At 33.4% G+C, this 20,770-nt stretch overlaps 4 protein-coding genes and 1 non-coding gene across 7 annotated transcripts; all 5 read right to left on the bottom strand.

Moving 5' to 3' along the window:
* Positions 1–141: 141 nt before the first annotated feature.
* On the bottom strand, positions 142–4,314 carry LOC8284425 (glycerophosphodiester phosphodiesterase GDPD6). The gene is made up of 8 exons (XM_015716447.3): positions 3,975–4,314; positions 3,329–3,507; positions 2,735–2,918; positions 2,490–2,564; positions 1,927–2,036; positions 1,393–1,611; positions 753–908; positions 142–559 (listed from the first exon to the last, which is right to left on the bottom strand). The coding sequence occupies exons 1-8, from the start codon at positions 3,985–3,987 to the stop codon at positions 314–316; spliced, it is 1,182 nt and encodes a 393-aa protein (XP_015571933.1). The 5' UTR covers positions 3,988–4,314; the 3' UTR covers positions 142–313.
* Positions 4,315–5,803: 1,489 nt separating this feature from the next.
* Positions 5,804–9,594, bottom strand: LOC8263439 (ninja-family protein AFP3). Of its 3 annotated transcripts, none has more exons than XM_015716606.2 (3): positions 9,189–9,594; positions 8,369–8,941; positions 5,804–6,439 (listed from the first exon to the last, which is right to left on the bottom strand). In XM_015716606.2, coding segments are annotated over exons 1-3 (987 nt in total). In that variant the 5' UTR covers positions 9,190–9,594; the 3' UTR covers positions 5,804–6,026. The 3 variants fall into 3 exon arrangements, with proteins under 3 accessions (XP_015572092.1, XP_015572091.1, XP_015572090.1); XM_015716605.3 differs by having other exon boundaries at positions 8,369–9,012; positions 9,309–9,594; XM_015716604.3 differs by having other exon boundaries at positions 8,369–9,012; positions 9,189–9,593.
* An 867-nt stretch (positions 9,595–10,461) lies between these two features.
* Positions 10,462–10,533, bottom strand: TRNAD-GUC. The gene has a single exon. It is a non-coding gene; the product is annotated as a tRNA-Asp (tRNA).
* Positions 10,534–10,821: 288 nt separating this feature from the next.
* On the bottom strand, positions 10,822–13,171 carry LOC8284422 (mitochondrial import receptor subunit TOM5 homolog). Its single transcript, XM_002514601.4, has 2 exons — positions 12,802–13,171; positions 10,822–11,171 (listed from the first exon to the last, which is right to left on the bottom strand). Exons 1-2 carry the CDS (start codon positions 12,886–12,888, stop codon positions 11,094–11,096), a joined length of 165 nt encoding a protein of 54 aa, XP_002514647.1. The 5' UTR covers positions 12,889–13,171; the 3' UTR covers positions 10,822–11,093.
* Positions 13,172–13,985: 814 nt separating this feature from the next.
* On the bottom strand, positions 13,986–18,025 carry LOC8284421 (pyruvate decarboxylase 1). The gene is made up of 6 exons (XM_002514600.4): positions 17,376–18,025; positions 15,715–15,878; positions 14,966–15,619; positions 14,754–14,871; positions 14,439–14,627; positions 13,986–14,344 (listed from the first exon to the last, which is right to left on the bottom strand). Exons 1-6 carry the CDS (start codon positions 17,850–17,852, stop codon positions 14,159–14,161), a joined length of 1,788 nt encoding a protein of 595 aa, XP_002514646.1. The 5' UTR covers positions 17,853–18,025; the 3' UTR covers positions 13,986–14,158.
* Between the last annotated feature and the right edge of the window lie 2,745 nt (positions 18,026–20,770).

Raw genomic sequence — 20,770 nt, 5'->3', positions numbered from 1 at the left:
ATGCCCTTCTCAAAAGCACAAACTTAGGGTGTTCAGTTTTACGCATGTCAGTAGAATCATTTAAGTTGCTGCTTCCAAAGAACGAATGGTTTTAAGGAGAAGACTTCCATATTAATATCAAAATTTGCTATACAATCAAGAAACATCAAAGCAGAGAACTTGGGCAATATTTAATTGAAAAACATCATCAAACTACATCAATTATTCTCACCGTGGAAACCAATATGCAGAAGCCTGAAGCTACTATTTATGAACAACTGTTGCTTGAAGAAATTGTGCCTAAAGATGACAACGAATAAAGCCAGTTTTCTCATCAATTTTTATGTGAAGATATCAACAATGCTATTTCATGCAACAAGTTGGATGCACTTTTATCGTCTCTGTCGTCTTTAGAGAGTGGCGAAGTCAATTCCTGAAAATGATGGAGGCTCTCTGTAAAGTCTGTAAAGAGTCCATCAATTCCTATCTTGTTAAGCCAAAAATCGTATTCTTCATGTGGGTCTTGATGGAAGTTGTAGTGTAAGAACTTATCCTCATTCCGGTAAGTGTAGGGGTGCACCTGATTTGGATCACAATTACAAATGGGAAATTAGAAAGTGATGGCAGCAGTGCATCAATACGAGGGCCCGCAAAAGAGGGCAGTCATACAATGCATTGCTGAAGAGATGGTTCTTGAAGTGTCACTCTGCCTATATTTTGCTGCAACTATATTATTGCCAAAAAAATTATGAAAGCTCTAGAAATGAGATTACCTGTAGGTCATGGGAATGTGCTCTGGCAACAAGATCTGTAGGTTCTTGCAAATAATTATTTACTACAGGAACCACTGTATCCTTCCACGGTCCAATACCGACCACATATTCCTTAACGTAGTCTAGATAAGCATCAGAAGTGATTTCCCAGTATGACTGCAAATTGTCAATAGCATCATTATCATAACCTTTTAATGTTCAAAAGGGCTAGGATGAAAACTCAAATAGTTCTGCAAAATTTGGACATTTGAGATGATAATTAAAAATCAAAATTTTAGGTGTCTACAAACAGCAGAAATTTAGTTGGTCCAGTCTGTTCAGCCCTGCTGTTATGCTGCAGCAATTCAATAGATCAAGCAAACAGAAAGGGCTATTCCAGCAGTGAAGAGGGGGCCAATTTCCTATAACCATAAAATTGGTTCACAGACATTCTTATGATCTACCTATCCCGATTCACTTGTGCTAATCTAATTATTTCATCCTAATATGAACTAGAAAATATGGAAACCAAAACCTGAAATTTCAGTAATCTAGAAAACTGTCAGTATAGACTCAAGTTGAATAATGCAAAACTATTAAAGCACTAAAACCAATTGAGTGAATATTTTCATATGAAGGTTGCACCAATGAAAACACAAACCTGATCAGTGTCTTGAGTTGGAATGGTAACATCATCAATCAAGAATATTTTGGGCGAGTCTGTTAGATTCGATATATACACAAGGGAAGTTGGAGCAAAGGATTGGATAAATACAGGTTGCTTCAGCCAATCCTTTGACATGTAAGAACCTTTGTAACCATACTTCCTGAGCGTCTCAACAAACACATCCTCAAATCGCTTACCACCAGGCCATTTCACCTGTTGTTAGAAAGTAAAGAGAAAAAAGATCATTATATACATTTTATAGAGAATCTGCAGCGAATAATAAATTATCAAACAGGAATGCAGAATCACACTAGTCAAAACAAGCCCCATAATGTCACAAGGATTTCCCATGAAAATGGAAGGGGCAGTATGTATACTAACTGATGTCTTTTAAGGTTCCAGGAAAGTAATGCCTTTCAAATGCCAATGGCAGTCTCATGTAAATCAGAGTTAGGTCAGTGATTAATCTTAAAGCAATATTTTCCTCCAAATAATCTTCAGGAGACCTTGTGGAAAGAAACTCCTTACGTGCTGGTTGATAAGTACAGGATTTTTGATCTCTGGGTAAATCCCAATAACCCTCTGTGCATCCAGTGCAATTGATATGAACTCTTCAAAAGTGATAATAGGAAACTTTCCTGAGGAATGCACAGCAACAGATTGTAATCAGTTATTATTAATAACCACACCTGCTCTGATATGAAAAACCTTTCTGTTGTTATCAGAGACAAAGCATACAAGATATATTGTAAAATTTGCAGGAGTGATGTAAGCAAAGTTCCCCAGATGGTGGATATCTAGAATTCTTTAAAAAGCCATTTTATGCATGGAACCAACTCAATTGGTTAAGAAAATCTTAATACATGCTATTATTTTCTTGCTAATGCTACATGGTATATATTTGAAATGTCTTTTGCAAGTATCATTCTTTTGTCATAACCACCTCCCGATTCCATACCTGCCCTAAAGCCAAGTATTGGCACAAACTTGGACCATTTTGATGGCGACAACATATTGCAGCTCTTTTCTAAGGCAACAACACGACTAGGTCCAATGGACATTAGACTTGAACACATTGAAGAGAAACTAACCATTATATTGTTGGTCCCGGAATGAGTATCTCTGCTTCACTCGCAATTTCTTCAGCTCTTTGAAAGTAAAATCCACTACACGTAATAGAAATAACTTTCAGATACCTTTCCCTGGTAAAAGAAAATAGTTGTAGAGATGCATGCAAAAACTGCAGGTGTAGTTTAAGTCCTATGCTAAAATATAATTAAAGTGCCCAGTAGCACCACAAAATCATCCACATGAAAAATCAACCAGGATGCGTTACCAGTAAAAAAGCCAGTGGTATTGACCCCTTGAACCTCATAGGTCCTTTTACGATCTGCAAACTCCTTATGCTGTGCAATATCAGTTGTGTCATCAAGGGTAACATCATGGAAGCATATCAGAACACCATCTTTGGAGGATAGGATATCTGTTTCTATAAAATCTGCTCCTTCTTCAATGGCTCTCTGAAAGCAATTACAGCAACATATATGGAAGTTCATATATTTATAACAATGAAAACAAAAAGAAGCTATTTATGACATGTAATAATTGAATCAATGTGTTTCAGGGAAAAGAGAGAAAAGCATTTCTGAGATATTAGGGAGAAAGAAGACATATCCAGCCGAAGATGCACTGACTAGAAATGGAAATGATTATTGACAGCGCATGAACACAGATTCTGACACTGAATAAAGAACTAGCTTGACTGAGCTGTGATCTGAAAGAAGGCGGCAAAATGTACTAGCATAAAGTCTATAATTTTGCTGACTGTTTTTTGTCCCCCTTAGTATGTGCATAGGGGACTTGAAAATTGTAGTAAATGAAAAAAAGGGCAAAAATCACAAATGGTTTTTACTTGCATATGCACACATACCATGTAAGCAGCAGCAGTTTCTTCAGGGATTTCTCCATTTGATCCTCGATGTGCAATATTATATGGACGAGAAGTCTGTAAAGGCTGTCTATTACCATGGCTTATTTTACTAGGAAGAGGATAGATGGGCCTTCCAGAGCACACAAATATGAAAGATAGAAGTATAATTGTGATAAAACCTACATTTGTTGTCACACCAAACAATGATCAATTATCAATCGTATTAATCCAAAAAACGTATAACATCCAAGAAACTGAAAAAAGAAAAGGCTTTGTATTTCACATTAATCTAGAAACTGAACAAGACTAAAACACCAAATTTGTGTAAAGCATAGATAATTTTTATCACAAAGTGAATACTACCATTTATGTTCTTCCCATATATAAACTATCACAATTCAATGCCTCATTTAGCTGCTATAGTTAATGCAAGAATCTAAAATCATTATTCCAAGATCATCATTGCTTAATTTTATCAAACATTCCAACAAACCAGCATAGATATATATGCAATTTACAAACATAAATGCACACATAATGAAATAAGAATAAAAAACAAACCAATATCAAAGATCATATCAAACATCAAACTTTCCAAAAACTAAGGAAACCCAGAAACCATTAGTGTTATAATCAGGAGATATACATGTTAAAGCCATGATTCTTCCCACAGCTTCTCTCTAAAACCCCTCTACTTTACTCTTTCTCTGTCTTTCTATGCCTCTTCCTTTCTGGGTCTTGACTACTTTTAAACTGGCTTTCCTAGTTATGAGCTGTTTCTACAAGTCAAAATGCACTTATAGTTTTTGTTTTCTTTTGATCAGAAATCAAAAGGTTTCAGCTTTATATGGTAGTAGCTAACAACGATGATGCAATTTATGGTGGGATTTGAGGATTCTTAGCCGTGGATCTATTAGTAATCAGGAATATTCCTTTTAGATAATGCTTTTTTTCGTTTAGCGTATTTAAAGCTTCAAACTGATAAATATCAGTCTATCATCAAAATATTGGTTAACTAAGTTCTTGATTGCTTTAATTTGTTTAACAGTGATCATTGATAAAAAATAAATGTGGTGACGTGTGTGGCTATGATTGGATTGAATACTGTTATGGGCAACTCTTGAATTGTTCTATGAATAAAAGTAGAGATGCCAATTTACCCTTCTTTAGTTCTTAGGGTCAGTTAAAGAAAATAAATAAATAAAATTTAGGGTTGACTTCAAATTTAGGTGGGGACTAGTTCATATGGGCTGGATTATTTGTCAAAATTATTGGTTAAAGAGTCCAAAAAGTCCCATAAAGAGTCAGAATTTGTTAATTTGCTTTTGTTTTTTTTTGTTTTTTTTTTCCTTTAATAAGTTTATTTGTTGTTGATAAATTACTAAAATCGTTATCTTAATTTAAAAAAAAAATCCAGAGTTTAAGGGATTTTCTTAAATATCTAATATTTTTTAATTTATTGTTTACTAAAAAAATTGGAAGATTTTTGGTCAATTTTTTGTTTTAAAAAAAAGAACCCTTAAAATATAGGATTTTTATAAATAATTAAGCCAAAAAATCATTATAATGTACTATGTAATGAAAAAAAAAAAAAAAGAAGAACGAAAAATATGAAATGAGAAAACAAAAACACTTGATACCTTTCCAAAGTGGAAATAAAAGTTTGAAAAAGGAACACCCTTTCTAAAGTCAAACTGCTGCTTGTAAATCCTTTCCCCACCAACAATGGCCATTGCCCTTATGAATGGCTTGTTCACATTACACTACCAACTAGCAAGACTTAAGAGATTTTATATGAAATAATTATTCTGAATAGTTTTAGCTATGATTATTAGTTCATAAAATTGTTTTCAGGGAATTAAATTGCTTAAATTGAATTTGTACTGTGCTTGCGATAGGGAGAAGATGATGATAATTCATTCATATGAGCATTTTCCTTGAGAGATTTTTGAAGTTCAATGTCATGTTAAAATTTGTTTGATCTTGCGATTTTGAAGAAGATTTAAAGAAGAAAACCTTTCCTCAGATTTCCGAGATACCAAGAAAATAAAACTCGTCTAGTTCGGATTTCCGACTGCATACATGGCCAAATTCTAAAATTTTCTTTTCTTAGGACAGAAAAAAGAGAGGTTATTTTTGAAGTTGACCTTTTTCTGGGATCCTTTCTTCTCTCCAGGAGAGACATATTTTGTTGAGTCCGCCTGCTTGCCTAGGGCAGGAGATCAAAGATTCAACTCTGTAAGCTTATTTCCTTCTGAAAAGAATTTCTGAAGTAAACAACAGTAGCAACTTACTTGCATAGCTTCAGCAACCATGCAACACATTTGACATAACAAGTTGTACAAAACTTGTAAGATTTAGGACCCTCCAAGGTTCAGGTTCTTACCTCCAATCTAAAAGAACACAGCAGAAGAGGTGAGATTATAGAGCCACCACATTCTGCAGTCTACTCACAACCATAATGGTGCATGTATATGGATTAATTTGATCAGTACCACTAACTTTCGATTTTGGTGAAAATGTTTCATTAGGTGCTTAATTTTATTGCCGAAGCAACGAGGAGTAATAGCAACTCTAAGCAACACTGGAAATATAATAATTTCGAGTTGGGAGATGAAAAGAAACATCTACTCTAGTTTCAGGTCTCTAATTTCCTGTATCAACCTCTCAGAATGGCTGACGGAACCACCAGTATTTCCTAAAAGGAAAAGGAGGAGCAAACAGTGATGTGCTTCATGGGGTTCGCTACATTGTTCCCACCGGCATGCCTTACAAATTCTGCTGGGGAGAGAAAACTGCCATGACAAACACATACAATGGTCACTTGACTTTTGCTGTACTTGTACAAAATTCCCTCTATTTTCCTTCCATAAGGGCCATTGCCTGTTGTTGTCACACTAGGCATCTGTTTCATCACATCCATCCCCCTATCTTGAAAGCCATTTTTCAGAAGTTTTGCCCTTTTTGATGGATTTTTTATCTTTGTTTCAGCAGCCTTGACAAGTCTTTCATTTGCATTTGCCCCTACCATGAGCTTGGATTCAGTGTCTTTTTGAGTTAGCAACAATTGTGAATGATTAGCACCATTCCCTGCAGCCAATCCTTCTTGTCCTGTATGGAAGTATATTCCATCTAGCTTAAAACATCTCCCAATGCTAAAGTTAAAAAAAGAAGAGAAAAATAGAACATATAGATCATGGTTAGACAAAAACTAAGAACTTCAATGCTTCAAGAGCAGAGAAAGTCCGTCCTCGGAAAAACTCCCACCAATTATTAATCTACATGCATTTCATTGTGGAACATATCGTGTTCCAAAACTCTCCCAATGCATCTTTAGTTTTGTGACAAAAATTGTCATCAAGAGTATCACCAATAAATTTTAGTTGCTATAGTTAAAGTTGTGAATTGTCAACTTAGTCAATCTCAGGACAAAAGGGAAAAGAATTATTTGTGCAAGAAACTAGCAGCTAAGACGGCGCCTCACAAATGGGTAGCAAGAGGGCGCTTATGCCCCGACGGTGGGGCCTTATGGGGAAGGGCCCAGCCCAATAGGGACAGCACACCCCCACTTCAAGCGCACCTCTGTATCGACTGAATCACTCTGAGAAGAGCTCAATAAACAAAGCTAAAATGACAAGTGCACCCAAACTAGAAAAAGGACAGCGTGAAGCTTAGCACCTTGAGATCATATATATTCGTTAACTCTGTTGAGCTTAGATGCTTATGCTATGTCATGTTGCAACCATATTACAAGTGAGTATTTGAAGGACAGGTACGCAAACTATAAGCTAATAGGTCCTGGAAGCCAATCTAAGAAGATTGTGAGTTTTTTCGCATTTATTTTACTTATCTTTCATGGGATAAAGCTTACTTGATGTCATATGCTTATATAGGCTATCTAGCAATAAATATGTTATTATAACGGAAACTTTATTTTATTACATTTTGGTTAACTTTTAGTTTATGTTTGCCATGTAATAATATATGTGCCTCACTAAGAACTCTCAAGCTTTGAATACTATATATGAGGTAGACCTTATGTAGTACATGTGTTAGGATATGCAGCATGGATGAACCTCCACTTTCCACTTCAACTTGGCAAAACTTTTACAAAAGTAGTTAATTCAATTCACTTTAATGACTCAAATCCTATATTATTCCACTGAACCATTCATTCAAAAGATTCTCGAAACCGACAATTGGCCGAAAAATATGCTAAATGTGCAAGCAGTCGGCCAAAGTTCCTATTGTGGATTTTTCAGATCATAAGTATCTTATTTTCGATACGTATTGGGATAGAAGATATATCAATAGTAACTTTATCTTTTATTTTTTGTGGATACTCGGATAGATTCATATTGGCGGCTCGCCAATGAATTCAAGATTTGATTCCATCATTTCATGAAATTCATTGCTGTCAAAGCGAATATTATCTTAAACTTTCTTGCATATGGATTTCCACAAATTCCCCTAAATCATTGGCTTATCTTTTGACATGTTTCCACTTCTTCGTTCCATAAACAAGATCCATATAAACTAGCAATATCACTGAATTCATACTGCATAATCTAGCTTCTTTCTTTTTCCAATTCATTTCTTTTCCTATTCAAAGGAAACTGACTCTGAACATTTCACTAATTACAAAAGCAATCTTCTTATAATTAGATTGCTTTGTCATTGTTAATTATAATTCTTGTTCACAAATGATGCTTACTGACAGCACCAGTAAGCCCATCTTACAACCTAAAACAATTATACCTACAGAAAGAAATTTTTTAAATACGAAACTATTGAAGCAATTAGATTAATGCCAGCTAAAGAAGAAGCTAAGCTGATAAAATTTCTGTCGTGATGTTTCTAGTGCACCTGTGTTTTCATAAACAAAAATCACAGCAAATCTTTTTTTAAATTACTTTTTATCATTGGCTGTTTGACATATTCGAGTCACAAGAATCCTAATTTACTATTGCGTTAAGGATGAATCAAAATTAGTTGCAAATTTTCAATTTAAAATTAGCATAAGATATGAATTGATCGTACCTTCAAGTCTTCTGCTGCTATACATAGAGGCCTGTCTCTTGATCTGAACAAGGGCACGACACAAGGCAGGACTCTTAGCAGCAGAAGCTGCAGCCCAAGCAGCCACTTGAGATGGTGAAGATGGCCTTGGTTCTTTAGCTAGAGATTTCTCCTGCTCATAAGTACCGCCATTTTGAGCCCTGTCCCACATAAAATTCTCAGTAGACTCAATTCTCGTCCTAGCCAAAGCCATTAAAGTTGCCTTTCTCTGCTCTTGTTCCGCCTCAGTGGGCACTGAATAAGACCTTGACAATGAAAGAAACGACCTGGGGAATAAGGAATCGCGCTCTTTAGCATCACCATCTTTTTTCAGTGTCATCATTCCGATACTGGAAGATGATCTCGATAAAGTTTTTTCATTCGAGTTTTCGCAGTAAATTCCACCTAAAGACAAAGAGAGTCCAAGATTGATGTCTGGTTTATCATTTTTCTTTTCCTGATTAATGCTCAACTGGGTTGGTGCAAATTTCCGCAAAAGGTCCTTAGGGTGCTCTTTTTTCTGCATGGCCAAGTGCTTTGTCTCACTAACATTCACTGCCGTAGAAAGTTCCGCCATTAAAAGGTGAAAAAGGATTGAACTTGAACACTTCTAGTTATTGCTTATTCTGTTATCAAAGAGTAGCAGATAAATTCATATAAACAAGACACAAAAATTTAAACTTGAAGCTCTAAACTTAAAATCAGTTCAAAATAACAACTACCACCAACTAGAGAATCTACAAGAACACGCAGATAAAATTTCAAAATCAAATAAACAAGCTCAAAAATCAGTATAACTCACTTCAAAAGATCCTGCGAATTTTAGAAAGCATGAGAGAGCAAAATGGACCAAAAAAAGAAGTGTTGAAGTAAAGAGAGTGATTAACATAAAGAGAAAGAGGAGAAACCAAGATGAACGTACATGGTTTTGTGGGTTAATTATAGTGAAAAAGAAGTTGAAAAATGAAGAAAATTCGAAAAGCAAGGGAAAAAAGAAAAGAAAAGAAAGAGAAATCAGAATTTGGTTAAAGTGATGGGAGAAAATGGAGTTTGTGAAGATTATTGTTGACAACACACTTTGAAAATAGCCATGTGGCAAGCAGTGGCTAATGAGAGAGAAATAGATGTACGGTTTTTTTTTCCCTTCCTTCCTCTTTGTGCAGTCTGTCTCTTGTACTGGAGAGTTTCCTGCTAGTTGCTGTCTCTGCTGACCCGTTATAGCCATAAGTACCTTCTCTTCTCTATTTCTTTCTCTTGTTATTAGGGTCAATTTTTGCCCAGTCCCTGACATAAAGTATATTTTTCATAATAATCCTTGATCTTCAATTTGCATTACTCATCTCTTTATTTCACAAATGTTTTTGTCACAAGCCGACAACAACGGTGGGAGTATTTTGAATTAATTTATTAAATCTCGGAATCCCATAATCCCAATTAAATAAATTTGGATCTCATTGTAATATTACTGTTTATATTATGGGTCATAAACTCGTGATGGTATAGACAAGTGTGAGTGAGTGAGAGCAATGGCAGGTGTTGTAGGGTTTATATTTGACACGTGTCATTGGCAGACAGTTTTGAAAACGCTGATTCTTCTGTTAAATGGAATTTGGAGTATTGGCATTGCGAAATTTCCCATGTTTTTTGTTTGCTTTGCTACAATCACATGAACACACACATACAGCAAGTCAGTCATTAGCCATTAGCAGCCCTCTTACCAATTTATTTATATTTATATATTCCTTCTAAAAACTAAATATTTTAGAAATTTCTTATAATAAAATATTTTTAATAGTCTATGGAACTAGTTATAGAAAAGAAAGAGAGAACCAATTTGAAGGGAGGTGGAACCACGGGCTCTCTCTTATCATCCGTCCCTGATTTCGATTCTCCAAGTAACAGACCAGCGGGGATGTGCCACCTAACCAAAACCTGTCCGAGACATCCACGTGCCTAAAATACAGCTCACTAGCTCAGCTTTGTCTTTTTAAGAAACGAAAAAGACTCTTTTGCCTCCATATGTGGACCCGCATTTCATCCATTTTTCTTCTCTGTAGGTAAAAAGAAATTTAATTCGCCGTTGCCGGGGATCGAACCCGGGTCACCCGCGTGACAGGCGGGAATACTCACCACTATACTACAACGACTTCTTATTATCTTATTAACTTCTTATATTATTTGACGGACAGACATACAAACTGAATAGAAGGCCTGAACTCTGTTCATGTAAGGCTATTGCTTGTGTTGGCTATATCTAGATACTTGGAAATAATCTCATCCTGGTGAAAAGCTAATATAATGATGGACACAGTTCCTTGAATAGGGTTTCAGAACTGGGAACTTGATGAATTCTTGTTGATTAAACTGCAAGAATTAACATGAAGAAGAAATCATACACTGCGGGTATCTGTTTGCAGATAGTATGCAATCAATTCTACAACAAACACAATGTCATTTAATTTATATATATGTCTTATTCAATCCCAAAGGGGTTCGGATACACTTCCATATTAAGAAGTAATACGGCTAAAACTGATTAATTTTTTTTTATCATACTGAAGCTGCTGCAAGTAAACTCGTCATTTAGTGTAATCCTATGAGAGAACAAAAATCAACTCTTCCCAAAACAACAGCTAAAAACCCCAAGCGATGCTAATAATACTGAATGAATTACAAGCTCATCCCCGTAGCAATTGCTCATCCATCCTCATACTGCCATGAGATCACCATAATTCCGCATCAGGAAAATGGATCCTGCAAAGAGTCCAGCAGCACGAAGCAATTTCTGCAAAAGCAAAAAATAAATTCCTTTAACATAGAAGATAAGAAAACTCCACTTGCAAATTTATGTAGGAAAAAATCGGCATACAATGATTTACTATTATGCTGAAACTAACTTCATGGTTTAGCAACAATTTACCTGACCTTTCCTCAGAAAAAAAAAAAAGACCACCGATTCTAAGAAATTTTATATTCTACAGGGGCATGCTCACAAAAAATGGTATCGAAGTAGATTAATGAATTACAGTCAGCAAATAGATCAATCAATTATAGGAAATCAACACCGAACTTCTTCCAGGAAAGCATTATGTTGGCAAATTATTTCTGTTATTTCTCATAAACCTGTCATGCACACCAAAAAGCTTGTTCTTATCTTAGAAAAATAAAATACCAGAAATTCCATGATGCAAACAAAACTATCTAAAATTATACAACAAAGCAGAGCCTGCAGGAGGCAACTACTTGGAAACTAAATTCAGGAAGATTATTGGTTTAATGTGACTACATAAACTGATAAATTTGGAGCGGGTTCATGAGTGAAAGAAGCAGCCAAGGACATAATAAAGCACATCTCACAAACCCAAGGTAAAAATGCCCTGATTATTGGACAATAAATAATGGAAATTTAGGTATTCATCTGACTCTCTTTGTTTGTCACGAGACTTTTATGCTACTCTTCTACCTTCAGTCAGAAAAAATAATATAGGCGACTGACTTCCCAGATGACATATCATTTGATGCCTGATAGGAACAGTTCCTGGATATATGAAAATCTTCTCTTACATGCTTCTTAGATTTTGTATGATGCTCCAAACCAAGCTTAAGAAAACGCTTAAACATCAGTTCTATCAAATATCTAAAGTCAGAATTCAAAGAAAGTAGACGAAGAGGGGAATTGCAAAACCAAAATGAATAAAAAGGCTTCATCATGGAGCACTGAGATGGGAACTCCAGCAGTGGCGGATCCAGATATTTGCTTGAGGATTCTAAAGAATGTGAAAGAAATACAAAGGAATGCCTTTTTTTTTTTTCGAAGGGGCTAGTTTCCTATGGCTCCCTCTTAGCTCTGCCATTGCCTCTATTCTTTCCCTCTCTCTCTATGTACATCACACCTTCCCTTCTCTACATACATCATCACATCTGATGCACATTTGTTTCTCTACAAATGGAAGCTACTAGCTTTGTCCAAAGTATAATATACTAAGAATCGGCTATAATACCAAATAGAACTAATAAATAGTTCTCGCTACAATAGTAAAGCACTAATTTGAAAATAAAGAACCCATAAGATACCTCAGATAACTTCTACTTTCTATACTGACTTCAATATTGAAAGCCAACTGTTTAAAACCCATCCTTTTTTAGATTCAATTAAAAAGAAATATGTAATAGTGAAAAATTGCAAAATCCAAACACAACCCACTAGAATCAAGACTCACTGCATAATACAGCCAATTTTAGCTCTTACCCTCCGCCAGTGACAAGGAGCCCGATAAGCAAAACATCAAATTTGAGCAAATAACTTAATCACAAAAGCATGCATACAACAGAAAAGAAATACTAAATCATCGAAAAGATTAAGAATTTTAAGAGATTCATAAAAATTGTAGAAGGCAAGAATGCGAGAACAATACCATGTTGAGGGCCCACTTCTCTTCGTCGTGAATTTGAGAGTTCAAAAAGGCTTTGAGCTTTTCTACGGAAATCATAGAATCAGCCATTGATTAACGCAGAGGGACTTGAGAAATTAGGGTTTTAAACGAAAGAACGACTTTCTTCGCGAGCCGTGTATTAATTTCTTGGGTTTTAGGGCTTTAAATTGCGAGGATGTGAAATTACTAAATAGACCTCAAATGACTAAAATAGTAAATCACAAAATTAAAATGCACAGGTATTTACATGGGTGATTGTTTACCTTGCCATTTTCCTTGGCAAAAAGCATATCTACACCCCAACTATATTTTTTTCCCTTTAAGTCTTGTTTGGTCTTATTCTTATGGTTCAAAAAAAAAAAAAAAAGAGTTTTGTTTGGTCAATTAAAAGGAATTAGTAGCATTACAAAGCCAAATGACTAAAGATACATGTAGTAGATTTTTACATCATAATAAAAAGAAAGTCCAAGCTCGAATAAACAATAAAGTAAAAATAATTTAAATAAATGATAGATAAACGAAGATATCTAAAGAATTATGCTAAATACTTAAAAGAAATTCGGCTTATTAGCCTATTAAAATCACCATATTATAAAGTTATCTCTACTCCTTCCAAAAATTCTTCTATCACCACCGTCGGCTTATCCACCAATTAGGGCGACGGGAAGAAACAAACCAAGCCTACTAATAAGTACATTAAAGCACAACCTCACTATTGGACCAACCATCAATTCCTCTAAACAACACAAATGAAGTCCTGAAAAGGGAATTAGCATACCTTGATATGTATTTGTTAAGGCTAAATAGATATTTATGCCCTTAAACTTCTATCAATTCCTCATTTTAATATTTTAACTTTTAATTTAATCTAACAAATATCTGAATTTACTTTTTTTTAATATCTATAAGTATTTTATACTTTAGTATTGAATGATTGTCATATATTATATTATTTAAAACTAATAAATATATGTCAATTATTTATTAATTTAGTATATAAGTGAGAACATATATTAGAATTAGTAAAAAAATTTAAAATAGAAATTAATTATTCAATTAAGTGTAAAATAATACTAAAAAATTTAAATGATGAATTATGTGTCAATTATTTAATATCAAAGTATAAAGCGTTCGCATATATCAGTACCCTATTAATTATGAAAGAATTTTCTAAAACATTTAATATCATACTCTTAATGCAATGAAAATTAATCTACTGGATGACAAGTTATGGCTCGAAAGCACTGAAACTCTTTTGGCATATAAAATCCAATGATGCGATGTGTACGAGCGTAGTCAAGTATAAATGCTTCTAATATCGGCATGAAGTATCCCATTCTTAATTGCCATAAGACATTTGCAAGTAGGGAGGGCGACTATTAGCAGAAGCAAGCCTGCACACAAGTTGAAGTAACTCTTTGCTGGTATCATCTCTATGAACAATCACTTCTATGAAACACAAGCACTCCTTCTTATCCACCATTGCTGTCTCCATTGCTCCAATCAGTTCCTCCTCGCATCCAACCTTATAAGAAAACCAACAAATAAGAATTACTATACATATATATATCTACTCAGAGATGTTTCTTTGTATATTCGTGTTTTTGATTTAAAAGTACCTTAGCAGTCCAACACCTCCCAAACCCGTTATCCATGGCATTAACCAACTCAGTATAGTTCCAGTTATTGATGACGTTATAGGGTCCGTCGTGGATCTCAGTTTCTATTGTGTACCCGCCATTGTTTATCAAGAAAATTATGCTTTTATGTCCACACCGTAGCATTGTTGACACGTCTTGAGGGCTCATCTGCATTTCTTCTCTATCAGTAATTTACAAGTTTTTAAAAGGAAGAAAGCACTGCGAGGGTTTCAATTTTCCACTGTAGCTACTCTCAGTACTGGGTTTACTAAACAGAGAACCATATATGTATACCTGGAAGCTTCCATCTCCAATAAAAGCAATCACCCTCTTATCTGGTTTAGCTTGTGCATATCCAAGAGTTGCCCCTACTGACCAACCAATTGATGCATATAGTATTTGACTTTCATACCTGCATATATGGATTCCCAAATTCATCACTACATATGACTTATTAAGTCTTGATACTCGAACATGATCAAATGACAACAAGTAATTCTGCTTACCCACAGCCCTGTGGCAATTTCAGTTTCTGGCAATGAAACCAGGAGTCGCCTACCTCGGCAACCACAACCATGTCACCTATCAACATCTTCTGTATGTGTTTGAACATAACATTAACCTTCAAGGCTTCTTTGGGGTCCAATTTTGGAAGAACTTCTTCAGCAACATATATCCGCTTGTAATTCTGATACGACGTTTTGTTATGATCAAGCCGTTTGGCCAGTCTTTTTAGGAAATCCTTTAGTACTATGGTTCCTAATACAGGCATTTCAGGAATTATTATGCGATCAGGTTCTGCAATAATAGCCTTCTTCTTGTTGAAGAGGAGTGAGTAACCAAGAGAGCTCAAGTCGTCGAAAATTGGTCCTGCAAGCAGAGATGCATCAGCAGTTTCTACTATTTCTGCACAAAAGACAGTGCTTGCTGCGCCCCAATATGTCCCAATAAAATGATGAGGATGATTCTCTGGCACAAGGCCTTTTGCTGCTGGCATGACTGCAAATGCATAACCACAAGATTTTGCCAACTGAACGAAGGCATTGCAAGCTTTAGCAGCTCGGAGTTTTGGTCCAGCCACTAGAACTGGTTTAACAGCCTTGTTTAAGATTTCTGCCGCTGCTTCCACTGCTACTTCCAGGACCATCTGATTACTTATTCTGAAAACACCACCCCAAATCCCAAAAGAAACGAAGGGTCATTTTATAATGTTATTATAGACTAAAGTTTGATTCTGTTGGTTTCATTGTCTTACTTAGTAGTGAAGACGAGTGGAATAGGCTTGTGAATGAAACTGGGATGAGGGATAGCCACCAAGTTACAGCTGATGCTAATATAAACAGGCTTGCTTTCTTGTAAACATATTGTAATTGCTTTATCAATCTGCTCTTGGGCATTGTCCAAGTCATTGATGATAGCCTAAGATTACAGCGAAACATGGTCAAAAGTTAAAATTAGATAGAAGCCAGAAATAGAGATAATTAGAGACCCCCAGGAAAAAGAAAACATTAGAATAAGACAATTAGGATTGATTCAGATTGCACATAAGACAGTGCAGCTAATAATAACAGTGGTAGGATCATAGTTACTTTAGTATAAATGGTCCAGATTGTGCTACAGATATACAAGGTCACCCACAAGGTCGTGTACTGCAATATGATCAATTTCTGTGGGTGGCCGTGTATTGCAATATGATCAATTTCTATGAAATCCGAATGCTGCATATGTGCATGCATGAGAACATTGGTGAAGCAAAAAAACTTTGGCTCGTTCCCATTGTAGCTGTCTCCAAAATTTGACTTGAGTTTATTAGTTAGATTGGCCAAAGCTAGCTAGTGAATGTTTAATAACTATTTTTTTATATCATTCTAAATCACATTATAATTAATTGTAATAGTATTAATATTATTGATTTCATTTTGTTCCAGCCGAAATAATCGGAATCTCTCATTTTATTAAGAAAAAATAGAATAAAATACTTTTTATTCCGTGTCAGCCATCTGAGATTGAAACGATCAAGATTCAATCGAAATTTTAGTCAATATTAACGAGATAGGTCGAGATGAGACAACATCGTAAAAAAAGAAATTATACTATTAAATTGAATTAAGTAGTTTAGTAACATTTATTCCTAACTCAATAAATTTTTTTTTCTTTCTATTAAAAAAATGAATTAAAATATAAAATTTTAAAATTAAGAATTTAAACCCGCATAATTATCTCTTCATTTTTATTTTATCATCTTTTTATGCTCTACCATTTAACCATATATTTTTTTTTACTAATTTATTAGGATACTTTTATAATTTAGTCTTATATTATTTAATAATAACAACTCAAAAGTTATTTAATTTATTTTTCATAGTTTTATCGGCTGCAAAATACCATTTATGTACTTTAATCGGTTGTGTTAGAGAAATAGATTTCATTATTATAATTTTAAAATAATAAAAAGCTGGATATCTATTTGTTTGTTGCTTGTCTTGCAGTGTTATATTTTAATAGTTTAAAATTAATATGTATATAATTTGGAACAATTCAAAATGGGACACTGAAATGCTCTGATGCTCAAACATTTTGTTCCAACGAAACATTCTGAATGATGGCGGCAATGAATTTCATAGCTTAAAAGTGCATAATAAGCATTTGAATGATTTTAAGAAATTGGTCAGTGATAAATTATTATTATAAAAAGGCACTGCATTATTGAGGTGATTCGTATCTAAAACAATTGATATTGGTTGATATTTTAAACATAAAAATAGTTATTCATGCTGTATTCTGATTCTGCCAGCCACCAAACAGAAACCACTGCCATCTCTTTAAGGCAGCACGCATTCTTGAATGTGCTATCTATTGCCTTATCTAAGGTTCAGTAATTCTGGAAATGTTTTAAAGAAGGGAGCAGGGTTTTACCTGATGGCAAGTGACAGCCTGGAAGCATTGAAGCTCTTGGCTAAAATCCGGCAAGCCAATGGTGTGATGAAGAATTCTTTTAGAACCATAATCATTAGAATTTGGACCACCGACGATACAAATGACGGGAAGATGTTCGCTATAAGCACCGGCAATAGCATTAAGAATGCTAAGGCCACCAACAGTGAAGGTAACAGCACATGCACCCACACCTCTTGCCCTGGCATATCCATCAGCAGCATACCCTGCATTTAGCTCATTACAGCATCCGATCAGGTTAAGCCCTGGCTCAGCAATGAAGTAATCAAAAAGGGTCAGAGTGGTGTCGCCTGGAACTGAAAATATATCAGATACACCAACTTCGACTAGTCGGCGAGCTAGGTGGTAGCCTAGTGTTGGTGCTGATATGAATTTTGGTGGTGAGGTATAGTGGCCATCGTTGCAGCTGGTTGGCTTAACTGTGCCATTTTTTTCCATTTCAAGATGTTAACTGATAATTGCTGCTTCTCTTTCCCAAGCAGATCAGAAGAATACTGAAGTTTGGTATTACTTCTTTTATCTATGATTGCGTTGGCATTTGCTGTTTTGGGTTCAATATTGCATGAAAGTTAAAATGCCAAAAGTTGCTTTTATAGGGAATGACAAATTCTTTTTAAGTGAATCCATTAATACGTTTTGGATGCTTGCCCAAAAATGAACTATATCGGAGCAAACCCACCGACAATTTTCTTTGACACGAAATGTTTGTTGCTTCTAGGTAGGGGTGTTCAACCAAACCAATAATCCGAGCAATTTAAAACGAAATTAATTTATTAGATTTAAGTTGTCTTGAGTTGAAAATGGTTTAAAAATATCTAGAACTAAATACAAGTAAATTGTGTTCGGTTTTAAACTTAAAGATTATAATAAAATCCGATCCAATTTAATATAAAGCTAAAATACATATACAACATTCGTCATTTTTATGTTATATAAATAATTTCAATTATAATCTTAAAGTCTTTTACAATAATTTCTCAATTTTATTTTACTATTTTTCTCATAAAAAAGTAATATTAAATTTTAAATTTTACTTATTTAACTCTATATATTTATCTAATCTAACTATATATTTCCATTTAATTTTTTTGTTACTTTTTTTCGTTAAAGATTTTTTATTTTTATACAAATTTTAATTTAAAATTTAAAATTAGACTCAATTAAAAACTGATAAATCTAAGTTTATTAATTTATTAATTTTAAATATTAGGTTCAGTTTTAAATAAATATAACCCACTAATATGATTTAGATTAGCATACACCTATGTAATTAGCCATATGCGAATAAAAGAAGGCCTAATCTGTATTTAAAACTGTTTTATATTTAAGATTTTCCAGCTAAATTTTAGGTGAAGCTGCAAGAAAAGCCCACTTAAAAATTGTGCAGCAGCTGTGTTTTGTTAATAGTTTTCTTGGTCTTCTATTTATTAAAGAATATTAATGTATATGCATATGGAGGTGTCTGATTTCCACATGGGAAATTGGGTCAAGCTTCTATACTATTTTATCTATAACAAATTATCTGATTCATTTAGATTTTATGATTTTTTAATTAGTATTTGATTTCACTATAATTACTTGTTTTATTAACTTAAATCTTATTTTTTGTTAATATTTATGCATTTGATGAGAATATTAAACAGTAGTCCGTTTTATTACCTAAGTTTCTATATATAAATGAATTTTTAATGAGAAAGGTAATTCTTTCATGGTTAATTTCTATAAAATATATTTGAATTTTAAACGGATCTAAATTATTATAATTTGGACCGTTATAAATAGTGAAATTAAATTTTTAAATGAATTTGGCAGTACGACTGTGGCATTGCCATTTTTAGCAGTAATTTCTATAAAAGGAAAAATGAAAGCTGTATAAGAGAATAAAATTATTGTACAAAATATTATATCACTTAAATGTAAAAAATATTAGTCTTTCTTTTCTTTTTAGTCTGTCTCGAATTATAGTTTATTTTCCTTTTCAATAGTTCTTCTTAGTAAGTAATTTCATAAATATTCTTCATTATTTGATATAAATATTATCACAAATAATTAATTTTTACATTATAATTTGTACTTTAAAGATATATCTTTTATAGAAAAATTTAATAAGAATATTTTATATAGTTTTCAAATATAATTTAACTATTGACTCGAAAAATGTAAAGGATGAAGAGTTAGAGGTCCAATCAAAATTGAATTGGTGACCGGAAATATATACATAAATATTTATATATGATGAAGTATAAAAAAATATGTCTAATTTAAAAACACTTTAAACAACAAATTTTTTAACATTATTTAACAATTAAATTCAAAAAATATAAAAGTCAATAAATAGTTTCTTCGAACATTAATGGTGTTTAAAATAAAAGTTTTAATAATAAAATATTAATACATATCAGAGGCAAATAATAATAATAATAATAATAATAGATATAGAATTTAATATAACAGACAACTCTTCTATGGTTGAATTTCACTATCATCAACTTCATCTCTTACTACAAATGGAAGAATAGGAGAAGGATCTTGACTTTTATATTAAGACTATGTCATTTTAAATAATATATTTTTTAGAAAAAATAGACTGAGCCAAGCTCATGTGACCCGTGACTAGATGGTTGGGTCACTAATCCACCTAGCCAGATCGACGAGTGTTTAGTAACTATATACAATATAAGTTTTTTAAAAGATTTGATGATTTTCGATTCAACTGATTATATTATGTCAGTTCAATAACTATAATATTCTAGAGAAATAATAAAAAGTTTATATATAAAAATTCAAAAAAAAAATATATTTCTTAATTTAATTTGTGGATAAATTGGAGGTAAATTATTCTTTTACCATTTTATCTTCCTCACGCCTTTCTCTATTTAATGCATTATAGTGAAACTAATACATTTTATTATAAACAGTCTCATTCTATTTTGAATGTAATAAGAATACTAGTACTCCTTTTTTCCTAAAAGATATCTGATTTCTTGGATCTAAATACCTAATTTTGTATACAATATTTCATATTTTGTATTTTTTGAATTTTCAGCATTAAAATTATGTGTATTCAAAACTTTAGATTTTTAATTAATATTTCTGTACATATATTGTAAAATGAGGGAAGAGATTTCAAATTCAAATTAATCTAGACATTCATCGAGTTATTATTATGTTAAAGCGAGTTTTAAAAATATATAATATTTTTTAAAATATAAAAAAGGAGACATGTCCTTTATTACGTAGCTCAAAAGATCTTGACTGTACTGGTTTTCATGATTTTGTTAAAAGAAAAACACTATCCATCGTCGTTCCACATAAATGGCAAAAGCTAATGAGGAAAATGCTTTAAGTGATGATGA

Source organism: Ricinus communis, chromosome 4 (genome assembly GCF_019578655.1).
Source record: "Ricinus communis isolate WT05 ecotype wild-type chromosome 4, ASM1957865v1, whole genome shotgun sequence".
NCBI lineage: Eukaryota > Viridiplantae > Streptophyta > Magnoliopsida > Malpighiales > Euphorbiaceae > Ricinus > Ricinus communis.
Note: the sequence above shows the minus strand (reverse complement) of the source record. Positions and strands in the feature narration are given on the sequence as shown.

Excerpts from the sequence above, each read along its gene's own strand:
- LOC8284425 (XM_015716447.3), bottom strand. Across the intron at positions 909-1,392 it reads CAACTCAAGACACTGATCAG|TCATACTGGGAAATCACTTC; the intron begins GTTTGTGTTTTC and ends GACAATTTGCAG. Across the intron at positions 560-752 it reads CACATTCCCATGACCTACAG|GTGCACCCCTACACTTACCG; the intron begins GTAATCTCATTT and ends GATCCAAATCAG.
- LOC8263439 (XM_015716605.3), bottom strand. The coding sequence starts at position 8,963 with ATGGCGGAACTTTCTACGGCAGTGAATGTTAGTGAGACAAAGCACTTG. Across the intron at positions 6,440-8,368 it reads TAGCAGCAGAAGACTTGAAG|GACAAGAAGGATTGGCTGCA; the intron begins GTACGATCAATT and ends ACTTCCATACAG.
- LOC8284422 (XM_002514601.4), bottom strand. The coding sequence starts at position 12,888 with ATGGCTGATTCTATGATTTCCGTAGAAAAGCTCAAAGCCTTTTTGAAC. Across the intron at positions 11,172-12,801 it reads AGAAGTGGGCCCTCAACATG|AAATTGCTTCGTGCTGCTGG; the intron begins GTATTGTTCTCG and ends TTGCTTTTGCAG.
- LOC8284421 (XM_002514600.4), bottom strand. The coding sequence starts at position 17,852 with ATGGAAAAAAATGGCACAGTTAAGCCAACCAGCTGCAACGATGGCCAC. Across the intron at positions 15,879-17,375 it reads AGGCTGTCACTTGCCATCAG|GCTATCATCAATGACTTGGA; the intron begins GTAAAACCCTGC and ends CTGTAATCTTAG. Across the intron at positions 14,345-14,438 it reads GGAGGTGTTGGACTGCTAAG|GTTGGATGCGAGGAGGAACT; the intron begins GTACTTTTAAAT and ends TTTTCTTATAAG.